Source organism: Octodon degus, unplaced genomic scaffold (assembly GCF_000260255.1).
Source record: "Octodon degus isolate 3935 unplaced genomic scaffold, OctDeg1.0 scaffold00116, whole genome shotgun sequence".
NCBI lineage: Eukaryota > Metazoa > Chordata > Mammalia > Rodentia > Octodontidae > Octodon > Octodon degus.
In genome coordinates this window covers 5070490-5090097 of record NW_004524692.1, presented here as the reverse complement: position 1 = coordinate 5090097, position 19608 = coordinate 5070490, and the positions used below count along the sequence as shown (strand labels likewise).

The 19608-nt window shown below is 37.4% G+C and overlaps 1 protein-coding gene and 1 pseudogene across 2 annotated transcripts in view; both read left to right on the top strand.

Annotated features, from left to right (window-relative positions):
* Positions 1-19608, top strand: part of Atf6 (activating transcription factor 6) — a 274808-nt gene that overhangs the window by 40807 nt on the left and 214393 nt on the right. For both annotated transcript variants that reach the window (XM_023699786.1, XM_012516641.2), the window contains exon 8: positions 17656-17841. In XM_023699786.1, coding sequence (XP_023555554.1) covers positions 17656-17841 — 186 coding nt within the window. The remainder of the gene's footprint in view (positions 1-17655; positions 17842-19608) is intronic.
* Positions 13564-14592, top strand: LOC105743325 (annotated as a pseudogene).

Sequence of the window (19608 nt, the reverse complement as noted above, 5' to 3'; positions counted from 1 at the left end):
CTCTCCTCTCTCTCCTCTTTCTCTCTGCAGTAGAGGGATAGGAAGTTGGACAATCTACAAAATTTATCTTCAATAAGGATTTTGGCAGTTAAATTTTCCCTCTCTCCCTTCTCTCCCCTCTCTCTTTCACTCTGCAGTAGCAGGATAGGAAGTTGGACAATCTACAATATTTACAGCAAGCAGGAAGAAGCAAACCTTCTCACTATCCAGAGGGAAACTTTTCTTCATCCTCTAAAGTTGCTTGCTGGAAACCCAACCCTGTTTCTAAAATGGCCTGGGTAAAGAGTGGTCAGGGCTTTATATTCCTGGCTTACCCAGTAAGACTTGTAGGAGCAAGAGATTCCCTAGTGGTGTGTCTCTCAAAAAATGTCTATGCTAGTCATGGTGGTACACTTCTGTAATCCCAGCACTTGGGAGGCTGATGCAGAAAATCACTGCAAGTACTAGGTCGGTCTGAACTGCATAATGAAACCCTGTCCCAAAAGACCCCCTTCAAAAAAAGTCCATGATAATCTATTTGCAATGCAAAGCAACTAAAAAAAAAATAACTAATTTATATTTTAGAAAAAAGAACCCCAAAACTTGTATAGATAAATTTAAGCTGTTACTTTTATTTGTAAGACCCAATAATTGGATCTCTAAGAAACCATAAATGTGAGCTGAATCTTCTTAAACTGTGGTGCTAGTTTAGTCCCAGTGGGATAAATAATGCATAGACACATTTCAGTAAGTTCTTTAACAACAAAAACATTGAGATCACAGTATTTCTTTAGGCTGCAAGTGGAGGAATCTATCAAAACAAATTCAGTAGGAAAGATTTGGAGATATATAAAGCTATCCAGATTTTAGAAGAAAAATTACTTCTGTACTGACTGCATTTGGCATTGCTGCTACCAGAGACTGCACATAAAAGAAAGAAAAGCATGCTTTGTTAAAATATTTGCAGTTTCTCTTAAAAAAAAGCTTGGGGCTTCTAAAGATTTATCTTCAATAAGGATTTTGGCAGTTAAATTTCATTTGCGGTTGCAGTAGCTTTGGAAGGGGAAGTGGACAGGGCTTTCTTTCGTCTACCTTCTTGTATTTCATTTGGATGGCTTTATGTTGTGGCAACTTTATCATTCTTTATATTTTTCAGTTTGGTATCTTGATATGGTTTAAGATTATTTTTAAAGGATGTTGACTTTTAAATAGTTATATGCTTTTCTTTCCTTTCTCCAATTTCCATTCTTGCAACCTTACCTTGGACATTCATTCTTGGGAAACAGTTTAATATAACTAGTTCATTCCCTAGGCCAGAAGTAAGTGATCAGTCTTACTAGTTTTGTATGCACCTTTTCTGAGGCAATTTCTTTTTTCTTTAATCATTTATTTATTTATTTATTTGGTACAGGATCTCACTACACAGTTCAGACTCAGTGATCCTCCTGTCTTAGTCGTCCCAGTGCTGGGATTAAGGTGTGCACAACCATGCCCCGTTTTGGTCCAGGGTTCCAGGACCTGGACGGCATGTGGTATTGGTGATTGAACCCGGATTCTTGAGCTTGCCAGGCAGGTGCTTAGACCTCCTTGCCAGCCCTCCTTTTTTCTTTTTCTTTTGTTTCTCTTTTTGTTTTTGTTTTTGATTTGGAGACAGTTAATTGCATTGTAGTTCAGTCTGGCCTTGACCTCATTATGTAGCCCATACTGGCATTCCAGCTCAGCAGTTCTGCCTCAGCCTCCCTCATGCTGGGATTACAGATGTGAACCAGCCTGAGGCAATTTCTGGATGTGTATGTATTCATGGCTTTTACCTATTGATCTGTTTTGCAGAAATAGTAGCACACTATACATGGTGTCCTGAAGCTTGCTTTTCTCAGTTCTATTTTAGAGGTCTTTGCATATCAGTATATCCTATAGATTTTAAATAACTGTGTGACAGTCTGTTTCATATAGGAGCCAGAATTGAATTTTTAAATTGTATTCAAGGTTTATTGAACTGTTACATTATAAAAGATGGGCTGGATTTTGTTGAATTATCAGGATTTTCTATTTTGTTTACCTCAGAACAATTTGTTAGGGGATGTGGCTAGAGGAAAGCATTCTTTGCCCCTCCTATCTTGTCCCTAATGGTAGGGATTTCTACTTTTTTTTTGGAAGTCAGATGAATCTTTTTGTTTTACTTAATTTTATAAAATATTGGACTTCAGTGCATATACTTTGATCACATCCATCCCTCCGTATCCAATCTTCTCACATCCCTTGCATCTCCTTTGCCCTTTTTATCTTATTCAGTAATGGTCTCAAGTCTCCTTTGATACCATCTTTTTGAAAAAGGGAGAACCTGTGATGCTTAGTCTTTTTGAGCTTTGGCTTATTTTGCTTAAGATGAGGATTTCTAGTTCCATTCATTTTTATATAGGTGACATAATTTTGTTTTTCTCTATGGCTGAATAATGCATATATATACGTATTATATATAATACACAGGTTATATATATTATATATTACTAATATATAATATATATGTGTGTATATATATATATATATATATATATATATATAATACATATATATATTGCCACATTGTAATCGCCTGTGGATGGGTACCTAGATTGGTTCCATATTTCACATGCTGTAAATTGTGCCACAGTAAACATGGGTACACAGGTATCCCTATGGTATGCTACCTTGTGGGTATATGGCAGGGAATGGAATTAAGTCAGATGATGGCTCTTGAGCCAGTGTGATGACATGCACCTGTAATCCTGGACCTGGTTAAGGCTGAGGCAAAGAGGGTCATGAATTCCTGGCCAGCCTGGGTATAGTGAGACCATGTTTCAAAAAAAATATAATAGTGATTGGACCAAAATAAAGTAACAAAATGTGGTGGATTAACAACTGGTGGTCAGCCTGTGACCTACCTGAACTGAACCAGTGTGGTGCTGGGTATGGGAGGCCCACTTCAATATTGTTGCCAGCAGCATAAAAGGGAGAACTGGAGAAGAGAAGCTGCTAGGGAGTTTTTGTTCTCTTGGAGGACCTTGTCATGCTGGCTTTCCTGATGAACTTGGCTGTTCTCATTGTTGGAGGAGCTTGGGACCTTTTTGCTGAGAATGGCTGTGGTTTTCTTTGGGGAAGCTCTTTTACTTGAAGCATGGCTTCCTGGCTCTGGAGGGGAAGATGGTGCACTGCTCAGTCTCCTGGAGAAGCTTGCCATGCTGGCCATCCTGACACAGACTCAGCTTTTCTCTTGTCAGAGGAGCTCGGAATCTCATTGTCGCTGAGGATGGCTGAGGTCTATTTTGGAGGAGCTCTGGTCTTTTGAGTCACTTTCTGGCTCTAGTTTGGATCCCTCAGCCTGTTAGCACAGATCCTTCATCCCACTGGCATAGACTTTTTAGTTTCCACCACTTATCTTTGGGCCTTCCCAGTGCAGATCCATGAAACAGAACTGCATGAGACATTGTCATGGGCACTAGGCCTCTAGGTGGACTCATAAGAGGCATTGTTGTGGTCTCTCTGTCTTCAACTGGACTCATGTAGGGTGCTGCTATAGGATATGGAGCTAGATTCTTTGAGTCTTTAGTGTGTGGACAGATTTCCTGCACTCTTTATATGTGATTCTTTGGGTGACTATTATAAAATAATCCTATAAAATATGTATCCTGTATTGTATTGTTCCCCTTGAAAAAAAAAACCAAACTACACAATATATAGAATTTCTGGGGAGAAAGTAAAGGACATGACTGTCCAAATAGAATTGGTGTCTTAAATGTCAGGCTTCCAAATGTGGTAAATATTTAGAAATCATTAGGTATTAGCTCACTAATAAAACATGGGAGCTCTGTTTTTATTGAATCTTATTTAATACTGAGGATTGAACCCAGCTCACCCTGAGCTACATTCCTAACCCTGTTTATTTGTTTTTGTTTTGAGATAGGGTCTTGCTAAGTTACTAAGTTTCTTAGGCTGGGTTCAAACTTGTGATTCTCCTTCCTCAGCCTCCCTGAGTTCTGGGGTTATAGGTGTATGCTACCATGTGTAGCTTATTTTTTTGTTTCTGACACAATATTTGGACATATTTAAGGGGTGCAGAATGATTGATCCACACATACAATGTGTATGATTAAATCAGGATAATTACTATGTCTATCACTGCAAATATTTATAATTTCTTTGTGCAAAGAACTTTGAAAATCTAGCTATTTTGAAATGTATAATTATTGTTAGCTATTATCACTGTACTGTGCTATAGAATGCTATAACTTACTCCTATTTAATTGTGTTTTCATGAGTAGCTCTGTTTTTGGCTTTTTGGGGACCCTTCATGCTGATTTCCATAGTGGATATGCTAATTTACATGCCACCACCAGCGTAGAAGGGTTCTCCTCTACCCCTCCATCTTTGCCGACATCTGTTTTCTGTACTGTATTTGTTTTCTGTATCCTGGATGATCGCCACCATGATGCAGGATGGTGAGATAGAATCTCACTGTAGTTGTGATCTCACATTTCCCTAATGGCTAAAGCTGTTACAGAATAAGTTTTCATTTACTTATAGGTCATTTGTACTTTTTTTGAGAATTACCTGTTTGATTTATTTGGCCATTTATTGATTGGGCTATTTCAGTTTTTGGTGTTAAATTTTCATCAGTTCTTAACCTCTTTTATATATTAATCTTCTGTAGGAAGAATACCTCGCAAAGATTCTTTACCTGTTCTGTAGGACTATCTCTTCATTCTGTTGGTTTTTCCCTTGCTATGTAGAAACCTTTTCATTTGCTATAGACCCATTTGTTAAAATTTGCTATTATTTTTGGTTTTGTTGATGCCATGTTCAGAAAGTCTGCCTTTGCCTATGGCTTCAAGTTTTTCCTTCTAGCTGTTTTAGGCTTATACTTAGGTTTTTGATCCTTTCATTTTTTATTTATTTATGTTTTTTTTTTTTTTTTGTGGAACCAGGGATTGAACTCAGGTCCTTGCGCTTGCCAGGCAAGCACTTATTCTACTGAGCCATCTCCCCAGCCCCATTTGATCAATTTTTGAACTGATTTTTATTATTTATTTTTATTTTTTATTTTTTTAAAACCGGGGATTGAACTCAAGTCCTTGTGCTTACCAGGCAAGCACTTATTCTACTGAGCTATCTCCCTGGCTCCATGAACTGATTTTTATAAAAGGCAAGAAATAGTGATCTAGATTCAATCATCTATACATGTCTGCCCATTAATCCTGATATGTCAACTTGATTGGCTTAATAAACACGTAGCATATTCGCAAATCGTGCTCCTAGGTGTGTTTGGGTGTGTCGCAGTGGTGTGGCTTTGGGAACTATATGTGACCCCTCACCCATTCTCCTCTGGCGCTGTTCCCTGCTCTGTATCCTGGCTACCATGACCCAAGGAGCCTTGTGCCATGATGCCCTTCCACAACAGGTTTAGCCTTGGAGCCAGTGGACCATGCACTGAATCTCCTGAAACTGGACTAAATTAGACCTTTCTTCCCCTGAGGGTATCAGGTATTATGCCTCAGTAATGGGGAAGCTAATTCATTGTGGGTTTTCGGTTTCCCCAGCATCATTTGTTAAAGAGACTTTCTTTTCTTCGACTTTTGGGCATCTTTGTGAAGAGCCAAATGGCTATAGTTGAGTTTGTTTCTGTCCTCTATAATAATTTATTTATCTGTATCTATTTTCTGCCTGTACCATCATGCTGTTTTTATTTCTGTGGCTTCTTAGTGGAATTTGAAGTTGGTGCCTCTAGGCTTGCTCATTTTGCTACTGATTGCTCTGGTTATCTGAATCTTTTGTGTTTTCATATGAATCTTAGGATTGGTTTTTCTAGTTTTATGAAGGATGTTACTGAAATTTTGATAGGGATTGCACTGAACTGTGTATCGCTTTTGGTAATAAAGTTAATTTATGATATTGATTCTACCAATCCATGAACATGGAGATGTTTCTAATGTCTTCTTCCAGTGTTCAGTAATTTTTATTGTAGAGGTCTTCTACCTTCTTAGTATGATCACTAGTTTGTGTGTGTGTGTGTGTGTGTGTGTGTGTGTGTGTGTGTGTGTGTTTAGGCTATTTTGAATGGTTTTCCTGGTTTCTGAAAAGAAACTCTATGAATAGTCATTCCTCACAACTCCCTCCCTGTAGTCACTAGTAGCCAGTAATCTACTTTCTTTTTTGTAATTGTCTGGAACATTTCACATCAGTAGAATCATAAACTGTGTGGCCTGTTATGTGTGACTTTTTTCCCTTCGTATGTTTTTCAAGGTTCAGTCACATTGAAGCATGCATGTATATTTATTTCTTTTTATGGCTGAATAATATTCCATTGTATGGTTATAGATTTTTTTTGTTGATAATCCATATACAGTCTCTTTAGCAAAATGGTGCTGGCAAAACTGGACACCAGTATGTAGAAGATGGAAACTAGATCTGTCTCACTGTGTATCAAAATGCATTTGCAATGGATCCAAGATCTGAAACTTTGAAACTGCTAGAAGGAAACATAGTGGGACAGTTGAAGCCATAGGGACAGGCAAAGAATTGCTTCTACTTTTTAGGCTACTATGAATGATGTTTTGAACATCCATGTACAGATTTTCACAGTTTTTATAAAACATTTTTATTATATAAATAGTATTTATACTAGGAAGAGTGGGAAAAATACTAAGGCAGCAATCAGTGGACAAAATAAGTAATTCATAAAAGAGAATAATAAATTTTAATTTAATTTAATTTTTAATTTTTTAAAATAATTTTATTGAGAAACAGCAATGAGACAGTTTCAAAACCGATCAGTAGGGCAGTTTCAATAATAAATGCATTGCACATTGTTGTCTCAGTGGTTATTCATTGTACAAGATGCAGACTTGACATCCCATCCACAAACACTATTAGAACAAATCTTCTTATTCATTGAATAAGAGAATGTAGCTGTATATCTGTCCTATTTTGAATATACAGATACAAAATGGTCTTTATTATCAATTTTATTGAGGAACAAATAGCAATTGTTTCAAACAGTTTAGTAGGACAGTTACAATAATTAATACATTGCATATTCATAATACAAGATTCACACATGATATCCTGTCCAACCACTATTAGTACAAATCTTTCTTCTCATTGAATTAAGAGAAAGTAGCTGTGTATCTATCCTATTTTGTATATGCAGATACAAAATGGTGCTTCATTTGTAGCCTCTTTTTTTTGTTTAGTTTTGTCAGAGATGGGTATTCCATTTCCATTTAAATATTGCAGGTGCGTGAATTCAGCAAAATAATCCAATATAGTCCAGTAGTCCATAATAGTAGTGGGTTATCTGTAGGACTGGCAATGTCAGAAGTTGTTGACTTGAGCCCTTTACAGCTCAGCATTTTAATATGGCTTTACTTTTTATACCTTGTTTTTATACTTTTCTGCTGGATGGTTAAGACCAAGATAAAGCAAGACCTATATAACAAGAAATGTAACTTTTGTATCTGCCGTCAGTCAGGTCCCCTCAGGATTTATCCTGAAATTCTGTATAGCAGTTTATAGATCCTTTGTCAGTGTCAGCCATGTGAATGAGTCATGGGAGAATAGTCAATTTTAAATGACTATATTCTTGAAGGAGTATGCCTCAAAGATCATTATCTTATAGTTATGTAAAAGAATATTGGTAGATAACAGAAGAGAATTTGGCTTAAGTGGTTAAAAAATGATATTCAAGGCTTGAAAGTATTCAGATTAACATTTTCTATGGATTTTATCTCCCTTGATTTTGAGTTCCAAAATCTTTGATGTCTTTCTTCCCTCTCTCACCATACTGGGGGACTGAACCCAGAGGCATTCTACCACTGAGCTGTAGACCTATCGCTCCAGCTATTTTTAAAGGTCTGAGACAAGGTCTCAGTTTTCCAGGCAAGACTTGAATATACAGTCTTTCTGCCTCAAGTCTCCGTCAGAGCTGGAATTAGAGGAGTGTCCCATTGTGCTTGGTTTTATGTCTTATAATTCTTCAGTGTGATATGTGCAATAGAGTGCATTTCATGTGTGGTTATAATTGCAAGTGTTGAAAAGTTGTGAAGTCAAAAATTGTACTCTTTACAGCTAGATTCATCTGTTAATATTTTATCTCATTTACTGCCTATCTATCTGTTGCTCAATCCATCTAGACATAGACGTAGATACAGGTTAGCATAAGTTTTTTTTTTTTTTTTTTTTTTTTTTTCCGAACCGGGGATTGAACTCAGGCCCATGCCCTTGCTAGGGAAGTGCTTATTCTACTGAGCTATCTCCCTGGCCCTAGGTTAGTGTAAGTTTAAAATTTCTCCTTGTCTTTCTTTTTCTTTTGAGACAGTCTCACTGTGTAGCACAGACTGGCCTCAAACTCAGTGATCCTCTTGCCTCATCCTCCTGAGTGCTGGAATTGTAGGCATGAGCCATCACACCTGGCTCAAAAATTTCTCTTTTGCTGTTTTAAATTATTTTTTTGAGAACAGAGGAATGTACTTAAGAGTCTTAGGAGAAATCAAATTAAAATATTTAATTTATTTGAATAAGATTGCCACAAATTAGATTTGCCACTAATTTTAGCTTTGTATGCTTTTAGGGTGTATCTATACTATGAATATGTTCATTCTTATGTGCAGTAATATATGTTATATAATGCGAGAAATATGCAAGGAAATTTGACCTTTAAATCCATTTCAGTTAGGCTTAAAGTATTTATATAAATATTAAAAGTATTATTTTATTATTTATTTATTTAAATGTATTTGATACAGAGACTCACCATGCAGCTCAGACTCATGGTGATCTTCCTGTTTTCAGCCTCCCCAGCACTGAGATTATAGGAATGCACAGCTTGTGGTGCCAGGGATGGAACCCAGGTCCTTGCACTTGCCGAAACAGGCACTTAGTCTGCTGAGCTATCTGGCCGGTCTTTAAAGTATTGATGTTTAAAAAGTATTAGAAAGTATTCAAGTAAAAGGAAAGCAGGATCTCGAGGACTAACTAATCAAAAGAGGGAAAGGAGAAGCGCTAGGAAATATGACAATGTCAAGCCATACAGTTATATGTAGAAGATGGGCAAGGCAATGATCCTGAGAATCTGCAGAAGATTTTTGAATCTAGTAGTTAATTGGAAAGATTCTCATCCTGACTAACTATATATACTGATACCTGTGAACTAAGCAACTGCACTGAAGATGGTAATCTGTAATAGTAGTTTCATGCTTGGAGTGCCTGTCATTCTGGTCTTCTGAATACGGGCTGCTTGTCATGGCATGCCAGTTGCTGCTGTGCTGTCTCTCAGGTAGATGATTGTTCAAAAAGAAGGGGGTGGTGAATGAAGGCAAGAGATAGGAAAAGGAATATTGTGGGACTGTCCTGCTTCAAGGTTGTATATGGTTAGATTTTTGGACTTATGTGTAAACATAAGTATATAATTCTTTATGCCTCTTTTAAAAAATATATTCTAATTTTTAAATGATTTTTCATCATATTCTATAGGGACTTAAAGTTCAACATATCAATACTTGATGAAAAATACCTGTTCCATGTTATGCCTAAGATGTTTGATATTCAGACAGATAGTGAGGTTAAGCTTAACAGCCTAGGTTGTATGGTAATAACAATAAGCTTGTCTTCTGGATGGTTAACAACCTAAGTTTGCAGACTAAAATTAGAGAAAAAGGAGTGCTGCAAGGAAAGCCAACATTTTGGCCCTAGCCTTCCAAGGTCAATTAAGACTCAGGACATATGAGAACTTGTACTGTAACGTCATGTAACTCGGTAGTGTCCCAAATTTTCTGATCAAGAAGATTATGGGACCAAAGAGGAAAGTGATCGATGATGTAGAGTGTGCCTAAGGAGAGTCACATGGAGAGAAAACATTCTCTCAGGCTTTCACAGAAGAGCACATTGGCCAAGCAATGGCCGTGACTCATCCACATGGCTGACACTGACAGAGGTTCTACAATCTGAGGTACAAGATCTAAGGATAAGTCCTGAAGGGATTTCACTGACCTTTTCAGACCCAAAAGCTAAAACTCTTGTTGCATAGGTCCTGCTTTATCTTGGTCTTAACCATCCAGCAGAAAAGCATAAAAATGAAGTATAAGAAGTAAAGCCATGCTGTTATGTTGAGCTATAGGGGACTCAGGTCAACAATTTCTGACATTGCCAGTGAAGCGGAAGAGCCAGTACTATTATGGACTACTGAACTCTTTTAGAATATTTTGCTGAGTTTACACACCTATAATATTTAAATGATGGAACTTAACAAAAAGGGGGATACAGATGAATGTCCATTTTGTATCTGTGTATTCAAAGTGGTTAGGATAGATATATAGTTACATTCTCTTAATGAATAGATTGATTTGTTCTAATGGTGTTTGTAAATAGGATACCAAGTCTGCATCTTGTACAGCAGTTAACCACTAGGAAGAATGTATGCAATGTGTTAATTATTGAAACTCTCCTACCAATTTGGTTTGAAACTGTCTCATTGCTATTTGTTTCTCAATAAAATTATGGAAAAAAATTAAAAAAAGTATTTATGTATTTTTGCCTGATGTGATAAAGAGGTTAGTCAGTGAGTTTCTGCATTATCCATCAGTTTAGTTTAAGATTCAGCTAAATGAAAATTAGGACTGATAGCAAGATGTTTAGAAAGCTAGTAATTACTAAGTGACTCATCCATGGATTATCAATACTTCAACTGGCTTCAGTTTACATGAGATGTAGCCATATATTTTTGTAACAAAAAATTCTGCTTTAATGTTACATTAATTTATAGTCATTCAGGTCTTTGAAGCTCATTTCTCAGGAACATCACAGAATCAAGGCTATAAATCTAAATAGCCCATGTTTTAAGAAAGATAATTATACTATCTTAAGGTGTTTATCACTTGTTAAAGCTTTCAAAATTAAAAACAAAATATAACTGGGCTCAGTGGCTCATGCCTATAATCCCAGCCCTTGGAAGGCTGAGGCAGAATTGCTGCAGGTTCAAGATCAGCTTGAAGTACTTAGTGAAACCCTGTTCAAAACGAAACAAAACAAAGCAAAACAAAACCAAATCCCCAACAACAACAAAACAGATTTGAAATTTTGACTTATAAATTGATTCAGCCCTCAAAAAAAACTTATTTATTTGTGAATATCTTCTTTTTACACATATTTCTTACTTTCAAATAAAAGTTTACCAAGCAAAACATCACATTTTGTGGTGCAGTAACTAAAAGGAGAATATTTTGCAGCTGTGGAGTTTTTCCTTTTGTTCTTTTTTCTTTTTCCAAAGCATAGTGCTTGGTGGAAGAGATGTCTGTAGGTAGGATGATCAGAAACAGAGGTTAGCCAGCTGTTTGCTCTTTTCTGTCTGTGTTAAATCATCTGCTATGCATATAGGAGACATGTGTTAATTGATTAATGGGCCAAAGTATTGATTTCATGTTTTCAAATTGTTAACAGGAGATTAAGCTCCCAGACGCATACAGTTTCCATAAGTTTTTGCAGACAGACACATAATTAAAGTAACCACACAGTTCACTGAGGTTAGAGTTCTATGCTGTGATTCCAAGACTCTCTCTTTGTGATTTAAAAGCAACTTGTAGCTGTTGTGTGTGTACCACTGAATGTGCAGGCAGCTGAACTCAGCTCTAGGCTTGGTTGGCCTTTCTAGTCTTTAATAGTGGATCCAGGGATGATGCTTGTTTTAAGGAATCTTGAAAAGCTATACAAATTTTAAAATACTATGCTGCCATTCTCATTGCATGTCAAAGATGATTATGTTATTTTGTATGTACAAAAATCAGTTTATGAACCAGAATTACAGAGTAATCGTTTTCTCTTATAAAGGTAAATACTCTGCATAAACACCAAATACCAGGTCATATATGTATATGTATTTTATTTAAAAATCATACTTATATTTTTTTGCCTAAGAAGTATAGATTAATTTAAATATATGTGATAGGGATTGCTGAGATACAGAGTTAGAGCCCTCTGTTTTTTGCTCCTGGTGGGTTTTATTTATTCATGTGTATTTGCTCTATGTTTTTATTAGTAGTATTGAGTATTTTCAGAATTATTGCAGGGGATCTTTTTGTGTGGGATGGCAGCGACCACAGGTGGTTTTCATTCTTTTGGTGTGAGGCACGTGGGCTGACAGCCTTTGAAACATTAATGCTGTGTAATATGCAGGTGCTTTTATTGTTTATAGATATGCTTAATCCTTGTTTGAAATGTGTACCATCTGTAAGCCTCCCAAATTCCATAGATTAATTAGCCTTTAAAGTAAGGCTGCCTTTTATCTAACTTTTAGTATAAACTCTTCCATCTGGGAACCTTCTCTTTTATGTGCTTACTCAGTGTTCTGCATACTTCAGCACCCCAATATTAATCACGGACTCTGGCATTCTCTGTAACAATGAAGATAACCAAAAATAGCATTAGACTGAACAAGGTGCTATTGTCCAGAGAGTAGTTTGAAATTGGTTAATGATCCATCCATCCAAGCTTTGTTGCTGCTGCACATGTGCACATATACATGTGTAACATTACTGAAGAATGGATAGTTCTGCAGGGAAATTTTATAAATGGTATTTAACGTAGGCATTTGTGTGAAGTTTTAGTTAAAAGAGAAAACCCAGCCAGGTGTGGTGGTGTACATCTGTAATTCCTGCAATTTGGGAGGCTGAGGCAAGAAGATTGCAAGTATGAGTCCAGACTGGGCAATTTAGCAAGACCTTGTCTCCAAATAAAAAATAAAACTAGCTGGGTTCAAAGGCCTAGGTTTCTATTCCCTAGTTATCCTAAAAAAAAGAAAAAGAAAAAAAGATGCATCCTTTTTTGTGGCATCTTATAGCATCATTTCTTTTCCTTCTGGTAATAACTAAAACATGTTGACAGTATATGGTGCTGAGAGGTTGCTGGACTGGTTTTGGCTTGCCTCTTTCCAGAAATGTAGTATTTGGATAGGGCATATGTTGTTATTTTAAAAGAAGTTGATAAGAAATTATTTAATTTTATTTATTTATTGGTTATGGAATACCCTACAGTAAATGTTTATTTTTAAAAGTTCCATTATAAGATATATAGATGGCATTAACTCAGCCATCTATGTACTTAATCAGTTATTTATATATTGTTGTTTGATGCTTTTTATGAACTTTATTATCTCAAAAATTAAATGCTTTATAAATTAGAGAACAAAAATGATTTTGCTGGGCTGGTGAGATGGCTCAGTGATCTAAAGCACCTACTTAGAACAAGCTTAGCAAAGCACAGGGACTGCGGTTCAGTCCCCCAGCACCACATGCCAGCCAGCCCCACCCCCTGGTGGGCTGAGCTGGCCACACACACACACATACACACACACAAATAAATAAATAAATAAAATTTAAAAACAAAGCAAAACTAAAAAAAAAAAATTAAAAATGATTTTGCTGATTGAATTTTGATTATGATAGATACTCTGAGTAGTGGGTTTGTAGTTTCAAGGTCTAAAATCTAGGTGAAGGACTGAATGCACCAGGAAGAGCCTCCCTTGAGTTCTTTGGAAGAAGGTAGAAAAAAAGACACTTTAAAATGGCAATGGTATCAGAATTCCTCAAGCAGGCCTGCTTTATTGACAATCAAGAACAGGAATATGCTCAAACTGAGAAAGCATCCAAAGGCGGTCCTGGGTCAGCCCTGAGCTCCTACCCCAGCTTTAATCTCTCCTCTGATATTGAGGCTTTGCACAAAGCCATAATAGTAGAAGATGTGGATAAAGCAACCATCAGTGACATTCTGACAAAGAGAAGTAATGCCCAGTGTCAGCAGACCACAGCAGCCTACCTCCAGGAAAAAGGGAAGCCACTGGATGAAGCTCTGAAGAAAGTCCTCACAGGTCATCTAGAAGAAGTGGTTTTAGCTCTGTTGAAAACTGCCAGTTTGACACAGATGAGTTCCGTGTGGTCATGAAGGATCTTGGAACTGATGAAGACACCGTCATTGAAATTTTGGCATCAAGAAAGAATAGAGAAATTGGAGAAATTAATAGAGTCTACAGAGATGAGCTGAAGAGAGATTTAGCCAAAAACATCACCACAGATACATTTGGAAATTTTTGGAAGGCTCTGCTTTCTGTCTCTAAGGGTGGCTGATGTGAAGATCTTGGTATGAATGAAGACTTGATGGACACAGATGCCAGGGCCCTATATGAAGCTGGAGAAAGGAGACAGATGTGAATGTGTTCAACACCATTCTGACCACCCGCAGCTACTCCATCTTCGCAGAGTGTTTCAGAGATACACCAAGTACAGTGACCACTACATGAGCAAGGCTCTGGACCAGGAGCTGAAGGGTGACATTGAGAGATGCCTCACAGCCATTGTGAAATGTGCCACAAGTACACCTGCTTTTTTTGCTGAGACGCTTCATGAGGCAGTGAAGGGCGCTGGAACTCGTCATAAGGCACTTATCAGGGTCGTGGTCTCTCGCTTGGAAAGCGACATGAATGATATCAAAGTGTACTGTCAGAAGATGTATGGGATCTCTCTGTGCCAAGCCATTCTGGACAAAACCAAGGGAGATTGTGAAAAAATTCTAGTGGCTCTTTGTGGAGGAAACTGAATATTCCTTTGACACTCTCAAGTATTCTTTTTTTTTTTTTTTTTTTTTTTTTTTTTTTTTTTTTTTTTTTTTTTTTTTTTTTTTTTGTAGAACTGAGGATTGAACTCAGGCCCTGCGCTTGCCAGGGAAGCGCTTATTCTACTGAGCATCTCTCCGGCCCTCTCAAGTATTCTTAACAGAAAACTTCTGAACCACAGTTTTTCATTCTGCAACATTGGCTTGACTAGGAAAGTTGGTTGAGCAGGTTTGCAGTGCTGCTTTCTGAAAAACAATATGGCCTTTTTATCACAACTCTATATCACAACTATGTATAATGAAGATAAGTTTGTTTTTAAAATATGTTTTCAGAAATCATAAGACCCCCATATACAAGTTGATTTATTGCTTGAGAAAGATGTTTAAGTAGCTGAAAATAAAAAATGATGTGACCAAAAAATATAAAATCTACGTGGAGAGAAAGTTGACACTCTTTTTTTTTAGTAAATTTTAAAAAATTTATGTATTTAGTACAGGACCATGGAGATGGCTCAGTGGAATAAGCACTTCCCTGGGAAGTGTGAGGGCCTGAGTTCAATCCTCAGTTCCGGGAAAAAAAAAAACAAAAAACAAAACAACTCTAAATTCTGTATATGATACCATCTGCAAACAAGGATAATTTTACTTCTCCTTTTCTTATGTATTTAGTACAGGGTCTACAGGGTCTCACTACACAGATAGGATTTGTAGTGACCCTTCCTGTTTTTTAGCCGCTCGCCCAAGTGCTGGGATTACAGGCCCATGCCACCGCACCCAGTCTCTGTCTCAGTGTGCCCCTGGGGCGGGGCCAGCAGGGCACACCTGGGATGGAACCTAAGTGCTATGCTCTGCCCAAGCAGGCACTTCAATCTGCTGAGCTGTCTGGCCGGCCCTAAAGTTGACATTCTTGATATACTTGTGACTATAAGAATATTCTGATAGATATTCCAAATTATATAAGGGCATAAGATGATGAGAGAAATAAAAAATCAAGTAAGAACATTTAGTGTTTGGCGGGGCCTTAGAATGAAGTTATTGGAGATGGAGTTCATATGAGGAAAAACTTTATAAAGAGAAATATGTTAGTCATATGGACATTACTGAGGAGTCTTAAATAAGAAGATAACAATAGAACTGGACATGGTGGCGCATGCCTGTAAGCCCAGCACTTGGGAGGCTGAGACTGGAGGATCTCTGTAAGTTGGAGAGCAGCCTGGGCTCCAAAGAGAGTTCGAGGCCAGCCAAAACTACATAGTAAAATCCTGTCTCAAAAAGACAAAAAAAAAAAAAAAAAAAACCCCAAAAACCCCAAAAACCAAACCACCACCATAAAAAAAAACCAACCAGCCAACAATAACAAAAAAGATGACAGTGTAACTTGAATAGTTGTAGAGTTAGAGGGGGCTGGTGAGATGGCTCAGTGGTCTAACGCACCTGCTTAGAACAAGCTAAGCTAAACAAAAGCACAGGGACCGCGGTTCAATCCCCAGCACCACATGCCAGCCAGCCCCGCCCCCTGGTGGGCTGAGCTGGCCACACACTAAATAAATAAATAAATAAATTAAAAAAAAAATAGTTGTAGATTTAGAGCAGAAATATGGTAATTAGGGCATGGTCACATGAAGGAGACTTTGAAAGTTAAAGTAGGTAGCTAGGATGTATGGCCACCTTGCCCTTAAAGATAAAAAATTGGGGGAGGGAGTTCTTTTAGAAATGGTATATAGGATGAGACGGAGAACAATTGGAACATTTAAGAGTGTGTTGCAGTGGTCCATAGATGAGTTATTGAGTGCCTGTATTAAGAGGGTGATAGTCAAAATAGAGAAAAAGGAATAACTGAGACAGTTTCATTAAAGGAGACTTGATCTTTAGCATGTATACACATCTATATTCAGAGAGGGAACAAGGGATTGAGAAAGGGAGGAAATACAGGGAATAAAAGAAAAACAATGATCACTTCTTCCTTTATATTTAGTATTAGATGTATAGACTTTTTTTAAATGGTGGAGGAAGATGTGTTCAATTTAGATGTACTAAATTTACAATGATAGCTACAAGTAGAAGTTATTGGATATATGGTTCTGGAGGATAATGTAGGGCCAGAGATGCTGATCATCATGCAATTTTTTTTTTCCCCCAGAACTGGGGATTGAACTCAGGCTCCTGCACTTGCCAGGCAAGCGCTTATTCCACCGAGCCATCTCTTCAGCCCCAGAGATGCTGATCAAAAGTGTGTGTAGTCAGTCTTTTGTACCTGGGGGTTTTGCATTGGATTCAGCAACTGAATAGAAAAATATATGAAAAACTTGCATGTGTACTATACATTTATAGACATTTTTCCTTGACATTTCCTAAAAACTTCAGCATAACAAATATTTACATAGAATTTACATTGCATTAGCTGTATAAGTAGTCTGTAGATGAGTTAGTGTAAATGGGAAGATGTGAGTTAATTATATGTAAATTGTAAGAAGCGACTGCACAGAAAGGACCTGCTTATCTGCAGATTTTAGTGTCTGTGGAGAGTCCTATAGCTATTTCTTGTAAATACTGAAGGATGTTTTGTATATGGATGTTCTTAAATGCACATTCTGAGAAGTTTCCAAGAGGAAAACTGGAAAATCAATAAATAAGCTTCAGAAAACACCAGAAGAAATAATTTAATAGGTTGATTTGAATGAATTGCTAAGTAAATTAGCAATTCTATTTTAAAACCTGTTTTGATACAACCAGTATCCTGTCTGTTGGAAATATTTGTGAAGGTCAGTATATATTTGATATATATACCCTGGTCTTACTGTGCAGCTGGGACTCGTAGTGACCCTCCTGTTTGAGCCTCCCCAGCACTGGGATTACAGGCATGCACCACCCCTTGTTACAGTGGCCAGCTTGGCACGGGGCCAGCATGGCGTGCAGTACCAGGGGTCGAACTCAGGTCTTTGCACTTAGACCACTGAGCTATCTCCTTGGCCCAAGGTCAATATATTCTGATCTCTTTTGATCTGATTCTAAAGCCAGAATATTTTGATTTATTGCATCTCTTTGTAGATCTCTGTGCTAAGAAGACAGCAACGTATGATAAAAAATCGAGAGTCTGCTTGTCAGTCACGCAAGAAAAAGAAAGAATATATGCTTGGGCTAGAGGCCAGGTTAAAGGCTGCTCTTTCAGAGAATGAGCAACTGAAGAAAGAGAATGGGTCGCTGAAGCGGCAGCTAGATGAAGTTGTATCAGAGGTGAGTGGTGGTGACTGGGCTGGCTGAGGGTGGTTAGAGATTTTCTTTCTGATAGTTAAGCTTGTGTATCTTAAATTGCGTAAAACAGCAGTGCTAGGAAAATGAGGTATAGTAAGTCCAAAAACATTTGTAGTAACAATAAAAAAATTTGGAACGTCCTTTTGAATTGTATCTCCCAATGTCCATACAAAAGGCATTCCTTGAGTTTCTCCTAACTACCTTAGCATCTTCTTTTCTTACTCACAGTAAGGCTCCTGAATAGTACTCAGGTGTTTCCTTTTGTGAAAGAGAGCAATGGAAAAGAAAAATGTGTTTTGTCTTTCCTTTGTCCACCTCCTCACTGTTACATTTTTTGCATTCTATTGCCAGTGCTAATCCTGAGAAGATTAATCTCTGTTCTGCTCATGAATTCTTCCACTTTCAATGTTTCCACTACTGTGTGGTACTAAACCAAGTGGATGCTGATTAAGTGGGGCATCCTGGGCTGCTCACTCTTGAAAATAGTGACTTCAAAGACAGTGAAATAACTCAGCACACACATTTAAATACTATATAGTCTCTCTTACATGGGAGACCCAACATATTTTAAAAAAAGAGCAAAGTAAAAGATAATAGGAAGTAGGAAATAGATCTCTTTATTATTGAAACTGTCTTACCAATTTGATTTGAAACTGTCTCATTGCTATTTGTTTATCAATAAAATTATGGGGGGAAAAAAAAGTAAATAGATCTTCTCAAATGGGGAGGGGATCCAGAGATAAAGGCAGGAGGGAGGAAGAGCAGGAGAAGGGCATGAGAAAAGAACTAAGATCGTGTTATATGCAGGTATCAGTCCCCAAGAGGGATATAAACATTATGTACTATAAACATGTACTAATAAAAAAATATATGAAGTGAAAAAAGATAGAGGCAAACTATAATGGGATGGTCAAAGTATGTGGTAAATGTTTAAATTAAATACATTTTTTACAAGGCTAGGCATGGTGGCACATACCTGTAATCCCAGCACTGAGAAGGTTGAGGCAGGAGGATTACCCTGAGTTTGAGGCCAACCTGGGTTACAAAATGAGTTCAAGACCAGCCTGAACTGCATAGCAAAACCTTGTCTCAAAAAGACAAAACAAACGAATGGATGCCTATTACAGTTAAAGACATATTGCCATTAATTCCCTTCAGAGTACTGTCCCTCACTTCCACCACACATATCCCATCATTCTTTCTGCTTTCAGAAGGAGTTTTGGAAGTTCTGTTTCATGAATGGCTTTACACAGTGTGATAAAAAATAAGATGGATGCTGCTGCTGAGTACCGTCTAACAAAAAGGCAGGTTTATAAAACATGGTGTGTCCCCATCACTTCATTCATTGGATGTGGCACTGTATGACTTTGGGCTCTTCCCCAAAGTCAAATGACTATAAAGGGTGAACATTTTTAATTGAAAAAGGACTTTAAGGTAGCTACAACAGTACAGTGAAAGACACTCATGAAAGAGGACTTTCAGAACTGCTTCAGAAAGTGGCAAGAATGATGGGATGTGTATTGAAAATGAGCAGGGCTGGGGAGTTAGCTCCATAGAATAAGTACTTGCCACGCAAGCACAAGGCCTGAGTTCAATTCTTGGTTCCGGAAAAAAAAAAAAAATGAGCAGAGGTATTTTGAGGGGTGTTAATGGCAATGTGTCTTTTACTGTAATTTTTTTAAACACTTGCTATATTTTTCAGTCATACCTGTGCTTCTACATTCTTTAGTGATCCATAAAAATATAGAA